At 42.2% G+C, this 21,293-nt stretch overlaps 1 protein-coding gene across 3 annotated transcripts in view; it reads left to right on the top strand.

The window, feature by feature from the left end:
• STK4 (serine/threonine kinase 4) overlaps nucleotides 1-21,293 on the top strand; it is a 214,606-nt gene that overhangs the window by 124,192 nt on the left and 69,121 nt on the right. For all 3 annotated transcript variants that reach the window (XM_069243539.1, XM_069243538.1, XM_069243540.1), the window contains exons 8-9: nucleotides 719-841; nucleotides 10,122-10,302. In XM_069243539.1, coding sequence (XP_069099640.1) covers nucleotides 719-841; nucleotides 10,122-10,302 — 304 coding nt within the window. The remainder of the gene's footprint in view (nucleotides 1-718; nucleotides 842-10,121; nucleotides 10,303-21,293) is intronic.

Raw genomic sequence — 21,293 nt, 5'->3', positions numbered from 1 at the left:
ATTGTAAAAGCCAAGATGGGAGAGGAATGCAGAGTTAGTGGGGCCACCGGGGAATAGAGGATGATTGAGGGTGTGGAGAGAGACTGTGGTGTGACTGAAAGGGGGAAGATGTGAATGTGAGAGAAACATAAAGTAAGAAGCAGGACATGCACTCCCACCAAGTGGTACATCACACATCGTTTTGAAAAAAGAATGCAGAAGAAAAACGTTCCTTATGTCAGACATGTAAGTATACACGCAACCAATGAAAAAAAACATGGTGAAACCTAAGTGCCCTTGGAGCTGGGCTCCAGAATATGGATAAACACCTTTGAAACAGAAGCAGAGAAAAGAAGTAGACAAGACAGCCTTCCTGTCATGAACAAGGGGAAACCCAAAGCTCACTCTAAATATATGTTGAAGTCTGGGGTACTGTGCTGCCTGTAGTGATACAACAAAATAGCTATAGTGTAGAAGACATGTTTTCTCTGACACAACTCATCTGTTCTCCTAAGGAACTAATAATTATTTTGCATTGTTTCTTTCCATCACAAGCATTGAACGTGTTTCTGTTTTGAGGCCTCTGAAACTACAACGCATGGTTTCGTCTATTAATAAAACATAGTATATCATAATGATTTAAGCATGCATGTTAATATGTCCCTAAAAAAGCTAACCACTTGTATGTCTTTTATTATCCCAAGTAAATTAATGCACCTTTTGTATGTGTTTCCTTAAGCATTCCTTCATTAAAAATGCTAAAGGAGTATCGATTTTGAAAGACTTAATTAATGAAGCAATGGAAGTCAAGTTAAAGCGGCTTGAAGAAAAGCATGAAGTAGACCAGGATGAAGAAAACTCAGTGAGTTACTAAAAGAACATAATTTAAACTATTTTCAGAAAAGAATCTCCACTTTTAAAATGCGTAATGTGTTTCTAATATCTGTGTGTGTTATGTGTCCATCAGTTTTGTTTGGTGAGCGGACATCATCTGGTAGTACTTTTTTCCAGTGGCAATCCAACCTCTCCAAGAACAACATTGCATTCTCTAGCATGTACAAGTTAGGATATTTACATATTGTAGGATATTCTCTAGAAACTACTCGCACACGCAGCTGGCCTGGTTAAGGTTCCCACTCAGGTCTCTGCTCCTTCAGGAAAAAAGTAGAAACCATTACTTTGCTTAGAAATAATCATAATGTAACACCCTGTATGCACCCCAGATTTACTACATGTCAGTCTAGATATTCCCTCATTGCCAACATGGAATAGGTGTTATTGCGGTTTACAATAAATGGGACACTGTTTCTCAGTTTCACGTCGGAGTTGGTATCATTGACTTAAATTATTGATGTTGAGAGGGCAGCTTCAAAGTGTCCTGTGCCTGACTACTTAGTACGTGATTAGTGGGAACATCTTTAGTTACAAGAGCAATTGGGGTGATCTAAATCTGTGTTTACTTTGTTTTTTAAATGTGCCTCCATTTTGCCATCACAATCAAAATTGCTTCCAGTGGCTCTCAATACTCTCAATACTCATATTGGATCTATTCACTTGTTTACCCTTAGACCAATAAGCACACTCTAGATTGCATGTACACTGTTCTACAAATTCATAGAGCAATCCAGTAAACATCATTATACATAGACCCCCATTGTGTAGTCTTTGCTCTTCCAACCTCTGAAGCTCCCAGAAGACCTTCTTGGTTTGAGCATCAGTCCTCTTTAACTCAATAGACCACTGACGGAGTGGGCCCCTATTAAGTCCTTACTTGTCCTGTACACCCCCTGAAACATACAGTAGTCTGAAAGTCAAATCCTATCTTAGAGTTTCTGGTATGTCCCGGGCCTGCTCATGCACTCCGAGCGCTGCACTTATGACAAGGTTGTAGAATCTGGTGGCGATTATCATGATGATGAAGACCTGTTGTGGTGATTTGAGCAGGATGATTTACTCTAGGTATGTTGTGGGTTGAAATAATACTAACCTCGCACTCCTGAGCATGTGACATGGTCTTCTTATTACTCAAAACCTGTTGATTTGTGATAGAACATATTGCTTCCTGCTCACCATCGGTGTCTTCGTGAAGAAATGAGCATTTAGCAAGGAACACTGCTTCTGAATTGGTTCAGTTGTTCTCCTTTTGACGATCATCTGGATAATAATTGCCTCTTAAGGTGATATCAGCATATTTTCTGCAATGTTGGCAGCCATCTTGAAATATAGGAGTAATACACCAGTTTCTCCATTTTTTTTCATATAAAATGAACACTTTGTCATCACATTCATTACAACTTTGGTGGCCATCTTAAGAGTATCCAAGTAGATTGTGCAACAATAGTCTGTGAAGTGAATTACACCATCAGTGGCCATCTTGAGAGTATTAAAAAAATAAATTGCGACATGATGCCATTACCACTACTTAGCAGTTAACGTTACCACACTGCTGCTTTTTGACAATTGGTGATTGTATTTTCCAATTGCCCATGTTATTTTGCAAAGTACCTGTCATTTGAGAGAACTAGCACATCTTGGAGGCTTATCTGTACATCCGAAACTGTCTCTAGCTGCACACAGTACATTTTTCTTACAAATCCTCTTGGGTAGACTCCCACATGATTAATCTTGCTATTGCAACTCACAATACCCATGCAGTCTGTTAACCCACTGTCATTCTTTTTACAGTGCCCTGAATAACGATCTGTAGGCTGAAAGGAGTGGTGCAAGCCATTTAACATCTAATTAGGAGCGGTTGATGGCTAGGGTTTCAGGCTTGAGAAGATAAAATCTACACTATTTAGGTATGAATGGCCAGCAGATTGTAGACCATAATCTGAAGGATTTGGGAGTTGACCAATTTTGAGCATGTGAATAACCTTTATTAAGGTGTTATGCTAGTCAAGCACAAAATGAGAGGTGTCCTACTCAGTGTGTGGAAGGAGTTAGTAGATATTGTGGCAAGCTTAGTTTTTGATGAAAATCATTGAAAGTTCATTGTGACTGCCACCCATAGTTGTAGCTTAGAAGAATAGGGTTTTTACGATGTGTATCAATCTGCGCTCCTTAAACCAGGCATTTGCATGTATAAACTCTCTCTTTCGATTATCAACAAACTGATTGTAATGTTAGGAGAGGAGGTTTTATTTTCTTTTTTACCAATTGGATGTGAGGTCCGAGTTCAATCATAGTTTCCATGCTCCTGACTTACATCACCTGACACAGCCTTTATCATTCCAGAAGGTGTGTTCCAGTACAGAATCATGCTTTTGGTTTGCGCAGTGTTCTGCAGGTGATGAGTTGGGTGTTTAAGGGGGTCCGTGTAATCGTTTACCATGAGCAAAGCACCAAAGAAATTTCAGAGGAACAAGTTTTCGCCTCTAGCTAATTCTTATTGTCTATTTGCACAGGTACAAAAGGCCTTGCATCTGGACTGGAGGTGCGTTTCATGTAGCCAAGTATTCTCAGATAGTGTTCACATAGTAGTAGGCTCCAAAACATCATGGAGCACTTGCGGAAAAACACGTGCAGTACCAAGCAGGCCACACAGAGTTGAATAGGGGCATAATTGCACAGCATAGAATGACCATTGTCCTTTTGGTCCTCTTGGAAATAGCCACAATGATAGAAAGTTTTCTTTTGGCAGCACTTCTAGAATATTCTATATTATGGAACTGCACCCTAGGATCTTGTGAAACTAAATTACCAAATCACAATGTCTTCTCAAAGGTTCCTTATAGGTTTATTTTTAAGTGTTCATTCTCACTTTTTACATCCTTACAATCTTTTGTCTCCATTAGAAAGATTATTTCACTCACTAAGGTGCAGTTTAGCACTTAACTCCTATTCCCGCTTCGGCTTATTTTGTTTTGGATTTTTCTCATCCTTGTTCCAGTGGTACGTGCCCCTGGGGTGCCGTGCATCCACACTCCCCAGGTGGAGAAGAGGTGAGTCAGCTTTCTGTTCTTTGTAGACTTTGTCCAACAGGGGGGTCAGTGGTGAGGTAAGAAGTAGACATTGTACCAAGGATTTCCTGGAACCACCAGGAATTTTCTCTTCACCATAGCTGTTCCTAAACCTTTTGTGCACCTGTCTGTTAGAAGATGCAATGTGTACTTGTGCCCGTCAGACCCTTCTTCTATGACCCTTAGCATAATGTGTTCCTACTTTGAATATCCCCATTCGACTGCCCTTGGTCTGTATGGGGCAGTTGAGCAGCACCAGGATGGAATGCTGCAACTGTGTCTGTGTGTGCTGATGTGAAGCTACAGTAATGGGCGCATGAAGGCTGCGGCTCCTACTCTGCCTTTGTTAAAAGCCACCTTACCAGCTTTCATTCGCAAATTAGTGCCTGGTTGACTCCAGCAAAGCCACTGGTGCTCCACTTATTGTGGCAACATCTGGGAAGGCCTCAGGCGCTCCAGTTGTTGAAGGAGCAGTCAGCATCAGCTTTTCCCATGGTCTCTTCTTGCTGCCTGCTTTTGGTCGGAGTATCGAATCACGCTTTCTCAGGCAGTGAGCGAGTTCTCTACTGCTGGAAGGTGCCTCACATGCTGCTATGGCTGCCTGCTTGTGTCAGCTGCATGATTATACTAGGCTTCCTCGGATGCTGCTTCTGCCCAGGTGGCTTCGCTACGTGGACGTTGGGAAATTCATTTCTTTCGACATCAAAACAGGTGCACTCAGAAATAAACGGAAGATAGTGAACACCTTGAAGTTTCGTAGTGAAAACCTTGAAGCATTGTAATCATTGTTAAAAGGCCACTATTTGAGTGACCTTCTTCCAGTACTCTTGTATTACCTTGCACCCACATGTAGAAAAATCTTCTTCCAGATACTGACATCTCAGGCAATTTGATGCACCTGTGGGATAGATCTTGTGTAAAATATACGCATTTTTAAAAAGTGCAACATTTCCTCACGTACGCCACAGTGTCGTTGTGTTTGAACATAGCAGGCATGTTTAGTGAGGTGACATTGTGCCACCAGTGGAGTAAGAAGCAAGTCAGTTACCATGTGCACCCTGATGTGTGGCCCAGATTCCTAAATATGTTACAACAATCTAATGTATATAATCGGATAAAATAGAGGTGCTTGCTTGGCGCACACCATGAGCTCACATATATGAAAGTGCTTTCAAATACAATGAGGAAAAATGAAGCACTGTGAAATAAAATATTAACATCGGGTCACGCAATTAGGTCAAGCTGGGAAGCCCGAAAAAATGCGTAGACATCTCAGGAGAGAGAAGTGGATACGCCCATGTCCCTCCTCCTGATTAACATATCTATATGCCACAGTTGTGCAGGATCCCAATCTGGGATTCTCCCATTGCATAATCTCCTTCTACAGCACAGATATTTTAATACATTAGAGGATGACACCTTACCCACAATTAGTGGTAGTTGCCTTCCCCTCAAATGAGTACGTATATACCGCTAGAACGGGCTCAAGCACTTGTGATAACTTTTGTTCTGGATAAAAGCAGGATCCAGTTGTTTATATACAAAAGGACTCCACCGGAACCTTGAGCATGATTGAAAATTAGCTGGTTCTAGTTGCGCCATTAGGACTGTGACACCTTTTTCACGACAACTCCTATCCTATGTGCTACTCGGAAAGGGTCACAAAATCCCTTTTACAACTGGGAAAGGCTATTAGCAGGGTTTTCGACTTCAAAAGATGTTTGTACATCTAGCTAAAAGTGTATATTGATTGAAGTAAGTATTAAACCATTTGGCTAAATAGTCAAAAAGATCTGCGCACTTCACAGTAAAATGATTTGTGTGGCATCCAGCCCCCCCCCCCCCCCTTATCAGCCTGCCATATCTGCAGCAATTACCCTTGGTATAAGCTGTCGCATCATGTCAGGAAAGGTCACCTCTGACCCCCTCCACTCCCTTTTCCCTGGTAACTGTTGTTTTACCACCTCAAACTGCTGGGTTCAGGGCCATTTCTCATAGTCTCCTGTTAAGCTCTTGGGGAGACAAGACCTTACTACCAAGCAAAGTTCTGTTTGTTTCTCGAGTCCTAGTTGCTGTATGGCTCTGGATTTTAAAGTATTTCATGGCCTCTTTATCACTTTTACATTGAGAAAAATAATGCTTCTTTCCAGCTAGTGCACGCACTATACTATATTTGAGCCTCATCTCATAGAATCATTAGCATAAGCCTCATTTCGTAGCTATATGCCTACTATGAAGTGGGACTAAACTGCCATAACCTTCTGGCTGCTGATTCAAACACTGTACAAGCAGAATTCCTTACACCACCAAATTGATCCTTTTCATTGGGATAAACACCTGATGAAGAGACTAAGGCACACTTCAAAACTAGCTACCAAAACATAACTGCACAATAACAGTGTTTTTCTTGCAAACCAAAAATCCTGTATGATTATCAGTAGAATTATTTTGGAAACTGAAATTGAAAGTTTCCCTATGGAAACACTTAGATTGGTTCTCAGTTTTTCAGTAAAATGTAGGATCTCAGTTTCTCAGATTTTTAATTATAGTTTTGAGCAAAAACTTACAGTATGGCAATTAAAAAATATATATATATACATATGTTCGATGGCATGTGTAGCTGCAGATACACGTGCTATGCATTATTCTGCCATCTAGTGTTAGGCTTGGAGTGTTACAAGTTGTTTTTCCTCTTGGAGGTTTTTTAGCAGTCACAGGATCGAGCGACTCCTCCTCTGGGTCATACAGCGCATGGGCATCAACTCCATTGTTAGATTGTTTTCTTTCCACTGTCTGGTTTGGACGTGTTTCCTCTCGCTCCGTGATTTTGAATCGGAAACTTTAGAAAACTCTCTTATTCATCGGTATTGTTTCGATTGAGTTTCCACCTAGCCTCGCACCGATTGTACAGTTGGAAACTAAATTTCACCCTTCTGGGCACGTGCCCCCGACTCGGGCCTGTTCGTGCCTACCACATCAGAGCCTGATGATTCGGACTCCATTTCGATTTTGTCCGCGATGCCACGCGAAATTTCCCTACATAGATCAACACCTCGTATGTAATCTGTGTCTTTCTCCCGATCACAAAGTAGAGGATTGCGGGGCCTGTCGGTAGTTTTGATCCAAGAAGACCCTGCGTGATCGGAGAGCCAGAAGATTGGAAATGGCGGGGAGAGTACGGAACATCTCAACACCATGGAGGAGGAACAGGTGTAGACGGTGGTTTCCATCAGGGACACCGACTCCGAAGAAGAATCGGAAGAAGATAGGCCTATCACTGCTGGTCAGCACATGAGTAAGTCTGCCCCTACGCCCACTTATTAAAAAAAAAAATCCTCAAAGGCCTTGGGTACACCACTGCCAGACAGCCATGGTTCGACCCAAAAAAAGGCTCTCATCCACGACCTTCGGTTTCGGCGTCAAAAAAGGCCACTCCTCCGTTGGTTTTGGAGTCGAGTAAATCCATCAAGAATTCTACTTCCGACTCGAGCAAGCATCCTCACTTCTCGGAGTCGAAGCCTCGATGCCCTGCTTCGGAGCGGAAACAACCGGCTGTATTTTCGGGCCCGAAAAAACGACCATCTTCGGAGGCGAAAAAATCTTACTATTCAGAAGAGCAAGGACTTTCGAGCCATCTCAAACTGAGCTTAAAATCATTGGATGAACAATCTTATAGACCTTCTGATCATGTTTCTGAGGACACTGAGATCCAACCTATCCTTGATATTATGGATGAAAGACAGTCAAGGATTCACATCCATAGAGAGACTGGCAGAATAATTACTGCACCTCCTCTACAGACCAAGAGAGAATTGGCCTTTCAAGAACATTTAGACACTGCTCCACCACCAGCAAACATTTATAAACAGAAGGAGAAGCCATTACCTATCCATACTTCACCCCCTCATTCACCACAACTTTATTTTTCCCCACTACCCACTAGCCCACCCCCTTTGCCTTCACCAACTCATTCCCAATATTCACATGGTGATACGGTTGATCCTTGGGATCTCTATGATCCAGATCCAATTCCTGACAATGACCCGGACTTATACCCGTCTAAGCCTTCTCCACCAGAGGACACTACTGCATACACGCAGGTTATTTCCAGGGCAGTAGCGTACCATGGGGTGCCTATGCACATTGAACTCCTCAAAGAGGATTTTCTCTTTAACACACTATTCTCCACACACTCAAAATATCAGTGCCTCACAATGCTACCTGGCATGATTAAACATGCAGATCAAATATTCAGTGAGCCAGTCAAAGCTAGGGTGATAACACAACGCAGTGTGAAAAATATAAACCTGCTCCTACAGACCCTGATTATATTACCCACCAAGTTCCTCCAGACTCAGTGGTAGTAAGTGCGGCTAGAAAGAGGGCTAATAGCCAGTCGTCAGGGGTTGCTCCTCCCCCTGACTAGGAGAGTAGAAAACGTGATGCTGCTAGCAAGAGGGTAGCGACACAGGCTGCCAACCAATGGCAAATTTCAAACTCGCAAGCCTTGCCAGCAAGGTATGATAGAACTCACTGAAACGAGATGCAGGAACTCCTACAACACCTCCCAAAGGAACACCAAAAAAGGGCACAACAGATTGTGTGAAGAGGGTCAAATCATAAGCAACAATCAAATATGTTCTGCCCTTGATGCTGCAGATACAGCAGCTAGAAGCGTAAATACTGCCATCATTGTACGCTGACACGCATGGCTACATTCCTCTGGTTTTAAACCAGAAATCCAGCAGGCAGTGCTCAATATGCCTTTTATTAAAAAGCGCCTTTTTGGCCCTGAAGGCTTTCTATGGTTTAGTATGGGTAAAACATCAGCTGAACTATAACGTCTCTGGAACACAGGGGTCTCCAAAGGGGTAGCTCGGAAGCTACCAGTAGCACACCAGCTGCCAAATGTAACTCCTCGACTTGGAGTCTACCCTGGTATATGATTAAAAAGATCTGGAGCTTAACGGAGCTGCCTTGTACACCACTGAGTTGTAGATTCTTCAAGTACAAGCCCACCTAACCAATGGCAGGGTCCAATGCACAAACACACACAACGAGACTGACAGCATGAAGCCTGCAGCATAACAAATCACTATGCAGCATAGCCGCCTTCTGCAGTGGGCGTTGGTAGTTTTAGTCACATTGTGTGTGTAAGCCCTGCCTGGAAAGTAAAAGCAGAGTATCTCAAGTGTGGGAGTTCTTGTGTTTGAATCAATGAATGCAAATGTAATAGAAATATTCTGATGACCATGTCTGATTTGGTATCTACTGTAAAGGTTGTTATGTTTGTTAGTAGCTCTGGATGATTTGTTTATTGATCTAAAGTAGCTCAGCCTGTAGAAGAGATTAGGCACCTCTGCTGTAACCTTTATTTTTTTTCAGTAAATTTCTATAGTTTTTTAACGCACCTGTTTGTATCAGTCTGCAGCAAGCCAATCAGGGCCTTGCTTTTCCCCAGGATCCGAGGAGGATCCTCAAATCCGCGGATTGGGTGGAAAAAGGGCAATTTTTCCCCATGAGTGATCCCTCCATGTGTCCTGTGGGGCAAGATACTTGTATTCTGACCCTTTATATGTTTTACACTGTTTCCCCCGCCCCCCAAGGCAATACAAGAAACAAAATGGCAGCCGCAACTTTTCTGTCAGGTTGCAGCCAGCCATTCAAGGCCTTGCTTTTCCTCCGAATCCGTGGATTATCCGAGGAGGATCCAAGGAGGACCTGTGGTCCAATATATACAAATTTGATTTACCTTCAATAACTAGAAAACTACTTAATGGATTTACACCAAATAACAAAAAGGCCTCTTTCTGGACCAAGAGCTAACTTTCTGCCAAATTTGGTGTAATTCCATCCAGTGGTTCCGGCGATATTGCTGTTCAGAATCCAAATAGAAAAATGAATGGGGAAAATATGTTTTAGGGACCCCGGTTGATGGATCACCCCAAAACTTTCCGGACAGCAGCTTAAGTGACCATTGTTGTTTTTTTTGGAAAAGTTCGTGAAGATTAATCAAATAGCGCCAAAGTTATTAGCAAGACAAAACCTTTTTTCTAAAGAAACTAGGTCCTAACTATAACTACCTAGTGGCGACCCCCACTTGGTAATATATGTAAAATATAGATTTTTTAAATTTTTTTTTTGAGTTCTGATCTGTATTTGTGTCCTGTCAATCTCCAGGAAGAAGATGAGACTGATTCTGGCACCATGGTACATGCGAAGGGTGACATGATGACGATGCGACCATCAAGCATGCCAAGCAGTGGCGCTGGTACCATGATCGAGCATGATGGCACACTGGAACAGCAGCTGGGAACAATGGTAATAAACAGTGAGGAAGAAGAGGACGGCACCATGAAAAGTAAGAAAGTTATGTTTTATTTAATAAGTTTGTATACCCCTAAAAACTCAAATATTGTTAGTATTGCTCCTGCACTGGAGCACGTAGGCTCATAGGGATTGCATGCCAACGACTGCAGTGATTACAGAATATATTATATGGTAAACCATTCTTTCTAAACTATGTGTTAAATTCCTAATCCCTCCCATAGCTAAAATTAAGAAGAATAGAAAATATTAAGGCGTATCCCTTGAAAAGATTGGTTTGGCTAACGTGACATGTTTATATGTTTACTACTAGGTTAATGTTTCTCCAGAAGATTTCCAAGAATCCTACATATTTATTAAAGTAAGGCAATTTAATTGTATTGTTAGCCACATGCCTTCCTCACAGCATCACGATATTAAGAACTTGTACCAGGCTGGAATACTTTGTTTATCTAGCTCTCATTGAGCGAAATGGGTTCCCAGCACAAGTCAGACTGCTTTCATGGTTAGGTGCTTTCTTCACGAAGTTTGATACTTTTTAATCTAGGCAAATGGGCAATTACAGTGTCGTTTATCCACTTAAGGCTTATCTTCTAAAGATCTCCATTATCCTGCTCAGACTCTTTCAATCAAGACATTTTCAAATTTGTAATTGCATATCTTGGGTCATGAATATCTTTGGTCTCCTCCTGCTTCACCCACCCTTAATCAAGTGATGATTTGACTGACTGACAATTTAACACACTGGAGTAGGGCTGATTCTTGTGGCGTGTGAATAAAAAAGGACTTTTGAAACAAAGTGCTTCCCACACAAATGGAAACACTGTTGGTTCCTCAGAAAAGCCAGTGGTTCTTTACAAAAGTTAGTGAGCATGACTTTTTTGTAGTGTATGCTGAGTAGAGAAGCTCTGAATATACATAACATCTGCTGGCATGCTTCTGACAGATAGCTCAAATTGTCATGAGTAGGGTCTATTTTGCTTTTTTCTCCCTAAAATCTCAACTTTCCAGGCACTCATTGCTATAGCACAGTACAGTTTACCCTCACAAAGTTACCATCTGGAACCAGGCGTGGAATAATAATCATGCATACTGGAGTTGGCTGTGCTGAGCATATGTAGCACAGGTTAAGTTAATTTATTGCACCTTCCATTTTAACAAGCATTGACAAAGCCAATAGGTCTCGTCTGTGCCAGAGCTATTGGCTTTACCAATGGTTTAGCTATGTTGTACTCCAGCGTGGCGGTTATTCAGCATGGCTAAAAGTTAGTGGCATGGAAAAAAGTGGTGTGGAGTGTTGTAAAGTGGAATGGCAAAGTGTTGAGTGGAGTGACAGACAGTGTCATGCAATGGAGTGGCACAGTGTGGAGTTGCGTATAGTGGCATACCCTGGAGTGGCATAGAGTGAGCTGGTGTCGAGTATATAGAGTGTTGCAGAGTATAGTGGAATTGAGTGCAGTGGCATTGGGTACAATGGCAGTGAATTCATCGTCGCAAAAGCAGCGCTGTAGAACGCAATGGTGTATATTAGAATGGATTGTCACAGAGTGGAGTGATGCAGTGGCGTAGAGTCAAGTAGGACAGAGTCCAGTGGCATAGAGTGCAGAGTAAAGTCAAGTGGCACAGAGTGTAGAGTAGAGTAGCATAGTGTTGCAGAGTAGCGTATAGTGCCATACAGTGCAGTGACAGAGTGCAGTGTTGTCGAGTGAAGAAGAATAGAGTGGAGTAGTGCAGAGTAGAGTGGCATAGAGTTCAGTGACGGAAAGTGCAGTGTTTCAGAGTAGAGTGTCATACTGCAGCAGAGAAGAGTGGAGTTGAGTGACGTAGAGAGCAGTGGTGTAGAGTGCTGTGATGCAGAGTAGAGCGCAGTGGCATACAGTGCAGTTGTGGAGAGTGCAGTGGCGTAGAGTGCAGTGGTTAAGAGTAGAGTGGTTAAGAGTAGAGTGGAGTCGTGTTGAGTGGCGTAGATTGTTTTGTCATATAGTGCAGTGGCTCAGAGTATAGTAGTATAGAGTAAAGTTATGTAGACTGGAGTGGTGTGGAGTGCTGTGGCGAACAGTGCATTGGCATAGAGTAGAATAATGAAGGGTAGAGTAGAGCGGCATAACATGGAGTAGAGTGCATTGCATAGATTGCAGTGGTTAGGGTAGAATGGCGTAAAGTGCAAGTGGCGTAAAGTAGATTGAGTACAGTGAAGTGGTGCTGGGTAGAGTACAGTTGCGTAGAGTGGCATAGTGTGTGATGGCGTAAAGTGGTGTAGAGTGCAGTGGCGCAGAGTAGATTAGAGTGGCACTCAGTGGATTGACATAGAGTGCATAGACATAACGTTGAGTGTTACAGAGAAAAAGTGCATTGGCGTAGAGTATATTTAAATGCCGTGGCACAGAGTGCAGTGTTGCAGAGTGTTGTAGATTACTGCGGCGTGGAGTTGTGCACTGTAGATTGGTGTGGCCTAGACTTGAGTGGTGTAGTGTACAGTGCTGAAAAGTGCAGTGGTGTAGAGTAGAGTGGGGAAGAGTGCATTGGCATAGAGTAGAGTGGTACAGGGTAGAGGAGAGAGGCGTAGCATGAAGTGGCATAGACTGCAGTCACGTAGAGTGGAGTGTTGCAGAATGCAGTGGTATGGAGCGATGTAAAGTGAAGTGGTGCTGAGTAGAGTCCAGTGCTGTGGAGTGGTACAGAGTAGAATTGAGTGGCGCATAGTAGAGTGACGTAGAGTATTCATGGTGTGGTATCACACTGCCATTACAGACACACACATTTTCAATTGAAATGACCATTTAATTTGCACGGGCATGCAGGTTTACTAATACAACTATACAGTATATAGACAAAAATGTATGGAAATTGCATCACCCAGTTTGGTTAGTTTTGATCCTATTAAAGTATTTGTTTTCAGCATACTTCAGAAATAACAAAATATGTGCTTTATTTGTGCGTTCATAATTCTGATATATTCTGAAATACTTACACAGTTCATTTAAATGTTGACTTTTGTACCCTGAGTATCCATAAAATTGTCATGTAAATTCCTCTCTCTTTGAATTCAGAGAAGGAAAAGTAAACAAGTGTCCTTGGAAGACAGTGCGTGGAATTTGACCTCGGTCTTTGAATGCACAGCAAATTTGACGAGATAAGAACAGGATGTCATGTGCTAGAAAAAAACTCTTTCATCCCCCAAGTAAAATACCACCCCTGGAAGACCGCCACTGACATTTGACCTTATTCTTTGAATGCACGATATGTGACGAGCTAAGAAAAAGATTTACAAGCCTGTTTAAAGAAAGGGAGCTCTCAGAAGGATACTAGTAAATAATGTTTTGGTATTGGGAGGGTTGAAGTGAACCCTTGTAGCCTAAGTCAGCAAATGGAAAGCAAGAAAATGTGAGTTACAAAACACAAATCCAATGGTAGGCAATAGGCAGAATGCATTCCAAGGTAAACTTTCTGAAACTCCCCAAGATGTCTTTTGCATACGTGACAGCTGTGTTGTTGGTAGGCTGCGACCTAAAAAGTGCTGTTTACACATATATGTGATGGTACATACACATGTGTGGCGATAATGTAGAGATGAACTCTGACAATGCCCACTTCCACTGACATGTTTTGTATAAATAAAAACGAAGTTAGCAGAACAAAAAATTTAATAAATGGATTTTTGTGTTTATTAAATTTATGAGTGAAAGAATAAGCTGTTTACTGGTAGCTGCACACAGCACTAGTCAGAACAATAATAGGAGAATTCAAATCTCTGTGATATTTATAAACTAATATAGTTATCCTGACCTTGGTCGACTAAGAGAGGTGTCAATGAAAGGTTTAATTTTGTAAGAGGGAAAGAGGTGGAAAGGTCTGAACAATAGACCTGTATTGGAAGGAGCAATTTAACTTTCTGAAAGAGCCATGGTTTTCATGTCAAGGCTGGGAACAATTCACTAATTTGGATCCGTTTCCACCCTCTGGGCCAGTGCCATTTTAAATCGGACATTGTGTTCTATTTTGATTAAAAGCTGTGTTGCATGTGCAAAGATTTCTGTCCCCAGTTTCAGGCCACTTGCTGCCATCATCTTAGTGTTTTTCTCTCCATCTACATCTCGGTGGTCCACACAGGATAATTGTGAGGGGGCTTGCCTGTAAATAGTGAGATTAGATACTGCAAGTACGTGTATACGTTGAGTAACATGCTCTTATTGATGTGTCTGTGTTGCTTCCCTTCAGGCTCATATGAAGATTTAAGTAAATGGGCCTCAGCCAGATTTATTTGACCATAGGTTCAGATCCCAGAAATCAGGGCTCCAAGTTCAAGCATCTTCTGGAGGGGTGGTGAAACAAATTCCTTCTATGAGAGTATAGTGACAGATCTACAATTAAAGAAGCTGCTCCACTTCTAGTGACCGAGAAACAAAATCAGTTTGTAGTCCCACAAAGCTCATAGAATATCCAAGAACCCTTCTATATTGCATTTCAGCGGAAACACACACCCCAAGGAAAGAGTAGGCGCATCCACTTTTCAGGATGTGAAAAGAGAACATTGGTGATTGTGACTGGAGGTAAAAAAGCCTAAGGCTGTGATACCCCATCCATGAAAGAGAAAGGACATAACTGCCTTTGTGAATTCCCATTTCCATGCAATGTGGCTGAATGAGTCTGTGTATGACGTGGGAGATTCAAATTAATTGGCAGCAGTCACATTCAGTTGAGCGAGGCCCAATTTCTAAATTCAGTCGCTAGCAGCTAGACGTGTCCAGAGAGTGGGATTTTTCTGATGGACCAGCCTTAGCACAAAAAGTTCTAATGTGCAGTGTCTAACAAATCATGGGTTTTGTGCCTCAGTGAAAATGAAGCCAAAATGCTTCCATAATGCTGGCAAAGTAAAGTTGGAACATGCAGCCACTCAAAAAGCCTTTTCCACAAGTTCAATCCCAAGCTTCACAGGAACATACTTCATCAAACAGTCATTAAAAAGTCTGCACCTTAAGGTTTTCGTCTGACGTGAATCCCATCCTGCATAGTTTGACTTCAAACAGACCCATCCATCAAATCACAAGATAAAGTCCACCATCTTGAATCATGTTTGCCAGTTATGTGGCAGTCTGAGGCACCCAGCAAGTCAGGTTCGAATCAGTATGTTTTTATTGACATCTAGTTGTTTCTGTGTTGAATTCTAAACTTAAAAGACTTAAAGCCCATGCTCAAGGAATCTTTGGTTCATATACTCTAGCTCACACCTATTTGCAGATTTTAACTCTCAGATCTGCAAACCATAGTTTTCTGAAATCTACCATATTCTGTGAAGCATCAGTGGTTGTTCGGGATAGTACTTAGTTCTCTTTACGGTCTTTATAGAGTACCAGCATAGCAGATAGTGATGCCAGTGGAAGTAGAAATATCTATACTTGGTTAGCTCATACCCATACCTTCATGCAGGTGAAGATGTGGCTCACTTCAATTCCATATCTGCTTTACCACGTTTAATACCATACACATATCTTCCTAGAAATAGGTACGTACACTTGAGAATGGCATCTCACTCCATTTTTAGGTTTTCTTGGTGATTAACTGTCGATTTTGTCTAATATTCCATGCTCCGCTTTATAGGGGTTTCAAATTTAGACTATAGAAAAAATAACTAGCACCTGGTCAAGCCTTCCAACCCCTACAAGCTTGCTGCACTAATCCTCAGAGATGGATTAACATGAGTTCAACCAAAAATTCAGAATCCATCCTTTCTTCAAAACTCCCTGTTACCCAGAACACTTTACATTATAACAGCAACAATATTTATTACATCTCATGGTCTGGGTCTTCCAGAGCACCCCTTTGCTGTGGCACTTTTCAAGTTTGCCATCCCACATGATTTTCTTTTGTATCCCAAATCAGTCTGGATGGTTGCCTGCTGGGAGTCCCAAAAATAATTTGGAGTATGCATTGTCATTTATGACTTGCAAATACCCCTAGACGTTGTGGTACTAAACGGCCTAAAACAAGAGGACATGCTCAGTAACGGAAAAGTTATGTAGACCATTAATCTGCAGATCGCCAGAAGTTCAGCTTTGTCGAAATTTAGGTGTATTTGTAGAATAGAACTAATAGGTCCGGGAGTTTCAAAGTTGAGCACTTGGATACTGAATGCTCTTCTCCCAGTATGTATTCTCTTAAATGGAGAGTTTGCAAAATCACCCAGCTATAGAAACAAAGGCTTTTAAATTTGACAAGTTGTTTGGTCAGTAAATCATGAAGTTGCTGTACCACAGGAGATATATGGTCACACCATCATTATTAAGTTATCAGTTATACATCTACATTTTGGTATCCGTGAACCTGACATAACAGTTTCTGCCAGACCGAAAATTATACTGTTACAGTAAATCAGTCTCTGACCTCACAATGGTATGAGTGAGAGAGAAGGGGCAGAATAAGCCAAATGCATTTTTAGCAGAAAATGGCAGGGTCTCATTAATGCACCCTCTTGTGCAGATATTGAAAGATCTTTTATCAAACAGGCTATCCGTACTTAATTCTAAGATAAGGTAAAATGCCCATGGAATCTGGCCAAAACTTCAGGATCCTGGGAGAGAAATTTCTGCATAATGAGTTGTATAGCTAGGTATGGCAATTAAGTGTTCAGGGAAAAATGTGTATGGGCCAGTATTTTTTTCAGAAGAATTTGCAGGTCTGAGGTCTACCATGAATGTTCTGGAGAGTCTAAACATATGGCAATTACTTTAGAGATGGCTTTTGGGATTGTCTGGGCAAAGGTGTAAAGAAGAATGTGAGCCATGGTTGTGCCTTGTAAGAGATGCACAAAAGAAGTATTGTATCCACCATAGGATCTCCACTTTACATACTTCCAACTGTGATAATCCAGAATCTAGTGGAATTATTCATCCTCTTCACCTCATCCCTCACACACCCTGGTAACTAGCAAATAAAATAATCAGAGCACTTGGTGATGAGTAATTTACTTTGTGACTCTTTGTGCAGACCCACTCAAAACGGATAGGTTGTTCTTCAACTGATGTGAAGTGCTGTAGTTATATAACATTTAAAAAAAATTATATGTCATCTAGTGTGGCCTCTATGTCCTGCATGTAAATTATATTACCTGCATAATGTGGTGCAATATGCTGTATTCTACCTACTGTGAGTTTTCTAAGAGTGATAAGGGGGGATTCTTGGAGTTCCAATACTTAAATTAGTGGCACAAATACACAATTAGTCAATAGATCCTGTATATAAAATAAGTGTTAAGTGCAATAATAAGTAGTGATCACTCAGGATAGACATTAGAGAGATACCTGTGTATCTGCATGTCTTTTGATACACCAGTACATGTGTAACTGAAGGCCTTTTTCTTCTTTTTTATTTTTGATCCCCTTTATCTCTTTTATAATTTATATTAGTTTGCTTTAAGAAATCGCTTTTGTATCTGTTTAATTGTTTGCTTATATGATTTATATGCCTTGTCATTTCAAAATTATTTTACTTGCTCACACCACTTTTTTTGCAATTCTTTTTAATTTTTGCCTATACTAATTTAGTTTATTCTGATTGTAATATGACTAGAACATTTTCTCCTAATCATTTTCTATATTAACTGTCAGCCTTGAAAAAGCCCTAGGTCAATGCACCACTGTGGGGCAAAATGCACATTGGCTGCACTCTAAAACATATCTCAATACATGAGGATAAAACACTTTCCACTTTTGGGGTACTTAGGGTTATTTCAGAAATATCTGGCCATCTAAAAACCATTGGCGCCAGGAGGCCACCCTTGCATTTTCCATACTGTGATCTCTGTATATGCAAATGCCACTTGTTTTACAGTTGTGTCTCTGTAGCCAGTGTGAGGACAGAAAGCAACCATAGCACCCACTCTTTGTAACAATTCATCTCTAAAACTCAACCAGTTCTAACTAGGTTGACAAACTTCCTTATAAGGTAGGCACACCAATTACTTGACATGCGACTCAAAGCCAAACTACTGCAGTAAATTATGGATATTATCCCAGCTAACTGAGACAAAGGCCTTCTTGATTTCTAGCTGGTGATTGTCAGTTGATCCCCCCCCCCCCCCCAGGAACATCCAGGAAGTAATTTATTTATTTAGTGTTTCTTGCTGCTTTAAAATCATTTGGTTTGTGTGGAACAGTGTGGCAGCCATAATCCGAAAGCACGAGGCCCTCACTATACGCAGAATCTTTTATTATGCCCATTTCTTCAGTAGTTTCTCCAATCTGATTGATTCCCATGCCATCCATTGGAAGGTCTAGAAAAAGTCATTTTGTTCTCACACTTGTCCATTTGTGGTTCTCAGTGCTTTAGTTATGCCCGAATATACCATCCTCATCTACATTTACAAAATCACCATCATGTCCCTCATATGGGTTCAGCTGCATCTTACAGCATTTGAAGGTTCATGTAACACTTTAGGATCATTGCAGCATAAGGTGTTGTGGCTAGGGTGAACTTCAGTTAAGAGTGAACTGACCATACCCAACCCGAGCATGCCAATCTGTGTCACCTATATCACTGCATCAGAGACCAGAATCCCATTCGCTCTGATGAGCATTCAGTATGTAGAGGTGATAGAACGAGAGCATAATTTGCAGGGTGTTGTGGATCTCACTTGGTATCGTATTGATACATTACCTCAAGGAACAACCTAGCATCGGTATTAGTGGATGATTTGAATAGACTATGAGGTTGGGGAGTTTTGATTTCAAGGATCATTCACAACATTGAAACCTCTCCTCAAATGCACATGGAGCTGGTAGGGGCTTGCATAACTCGTACCATTTGATGGAAAAGTTGCGGTCATATGTAACAGAGGCATCCATATTTGAGGTCCAGACCTTTGCTTCCAGATCAACATGAAGCTGCTTGTCATCGTGGCTTTTAAGTGCTTTGAAATGGACCTCAGGTTGGCAGCCGTATTAACACATTTCCAGACTCTGGTGTTTGTGTTGCTGACCTTTGGCACACTTGTTTTCTTTCTGAAGCTTTCACCTGGAAATAAGCGACTCTCAGTGGGAGCAAAATGGTTGCTGGGTAACGGTTTTCAGCCCCTCCCCCTGGATGACGCGAGGATGGACGCCGGAGCACGGGGAGCGCGTCCGCGCTGGAATGAGCTCCGCTTTTGTGTTCTCCGCAACCCTCCCCTCCTCGGATGCCGCCAGCGGTACCCCTGACCTGGAAGATGTTTTGAGATGCTTGGCGATATGGTTACAAGGAGGCTACACAGAGGAGTTAGCGCGGCGAGTAGGATGTATATCGCCGGCGCCTGACGGTAAACCCTCTTTTGTTTGACTGCGTGTTTTCTTTCCACAACAATAACTACACCTTTGCCAAAACATAAGCTGTGGAGGTATGTATTAAGCAACATAAAGACAATTGAATGCAGGGTGGATTTAAAGGCACATTGTGTGAGGGGCCAGGTTAGGACCGATATGGATACTTAGCGGAACATTAAAAGAAGCAGTGGAATTGCTTAAGAGAGAAGTTGAGCATTGGCGAACATTGGTTCAAAACATTGGTGAATTGTTTAGAGCCTGGTCTCTGCCTTGGTTTATGCAGTTGGAAATGGCACCCAAAAGTGTAAGAAATGTGGCAGACAAAACGGTACGCCAGGCACGTATGGCAAAAGAGGGCAGTGATGGCCATTCCGTCGGGAAATGGGCTCTGTGGGGGTCAACAAAAGCTGGTTGCAAGATCAGCGCCGGGGCCGTGAGAGATGGGAAGGATCAACTCAGAGGTGCCCAGCCCGATAATAAGCCAAGAGACAGATTGCAGAGTAAGATACAACCAAGTATAATGGACTTTCTGGCTTATGAGGATCCAGGTTCCATACTTAAGGACCCCCCCATCACTACGGAAGTTTCAGGGGGGGGCAAGTCATGGGGGAACGGGCTTATGCACAGATGTGAGAACAGCCTGGGCTCTAAAAACCCACAAGACTGTGGTGAGGGGCAGATGAGTGAGGTTAAGCAGCCGGAGCAGAAAACAAGGCGGTCTGATCATCTCATTGCTCACAACAATATATAAGAGCAATATACAAGAGCAAAAAAGGGCAAAGAAACCCAAAGCTTGATTGAAGGCTGTCCTGAATTTTGCGTCAGAAAGAGGACAGCGCAGGAAAGGACAGGAGCTGCCACAGGGGATGATGTGGATAAAAACTGTTCATCGGAGATCGAAAAAGTGGAGAATTATGGAAGAAACTGTGACTGGCTAAAGGATGGGGGAGATAAATTCTATTCGCTGACGGAAGAATCAGAAGCAGCGAGCAGCGGATTTGATTTGAACGAGGAGGGCGGTAGTGGCTCTTCGTAGGCTGAGAGTCTGGCTGATAGTTTGTCCCCCTCAGCGGGACCTACGGTACAGCCGCAACGTCTGCACCATCCAGAACCGGCACAGTTGGTGTTGCGGACTCTCCTGCAGCGACGCTCAAGTGGGATAACTCAGGAATCAGATTGTCACCATCTTAAGGCCCCCAGTGATATGGCTTTGACTCTTAATCTATCTGCGAGTGAAAATTGCCCGGATGAGCAGGCAAACAATATGGCTAGTACAGATACAAAAATGCAGAATTGCAAACTGAGACACGGGCAGAGAGTCGAAGAGCCCGAGTGGCCATCAAACAATTACAGGTCACGGTCCGGTAGATAGCCAAATCGTGTTCTGAAATAGAAGAGAAACTGAACACTGTTGAGAATCGAACCTCAGTGGTAGAGGGAGAGATGGCGGCTCTGAAAGATCATGTAGTCACCCAAGGTGGACAACTAACAGATGTCATGTGGAAACTGGAGGATTTTGAGAATAGGCTGAGGAAAAATTACCTACGGTTTTTGGGGATAGAAGAAGGGGTTGAGAGTGGAGATATTAGAACATTTATGATTAAGGTGTTGCGTGTGCTGCCTTTCCTGAGTTCGCAAATTGGAATTGGGAGACAGAAGTTCAAAGAGTCCGCAGATTTCCTTTGAGCAAACGAGGAGATCGTAATCCTGACTCCAAATTTCCCAGGGCCAT

Source organism: Pleurodeles waltl, chromosome 7 (genome assembly GCF_031143425.1).
Source record: "Pleurodeles waltl isolate 20211129_DDA chromosome 7, aPleWal1.hap1.20221129, whole genome shotgun sequence".
In the NCBI taxonomy this organism is placed as follows: domain Eukaryota; kingdom Metazoa; phylum Chordata; class Amphibia; order Caudata; family Salamandridae; genus Pleurodeles; species Pleurodeles waltl.
Note: the sequence above shows the minus strand (reverse complement) of the source record. Positions and strands in the feature narration are given on the sequence as shown.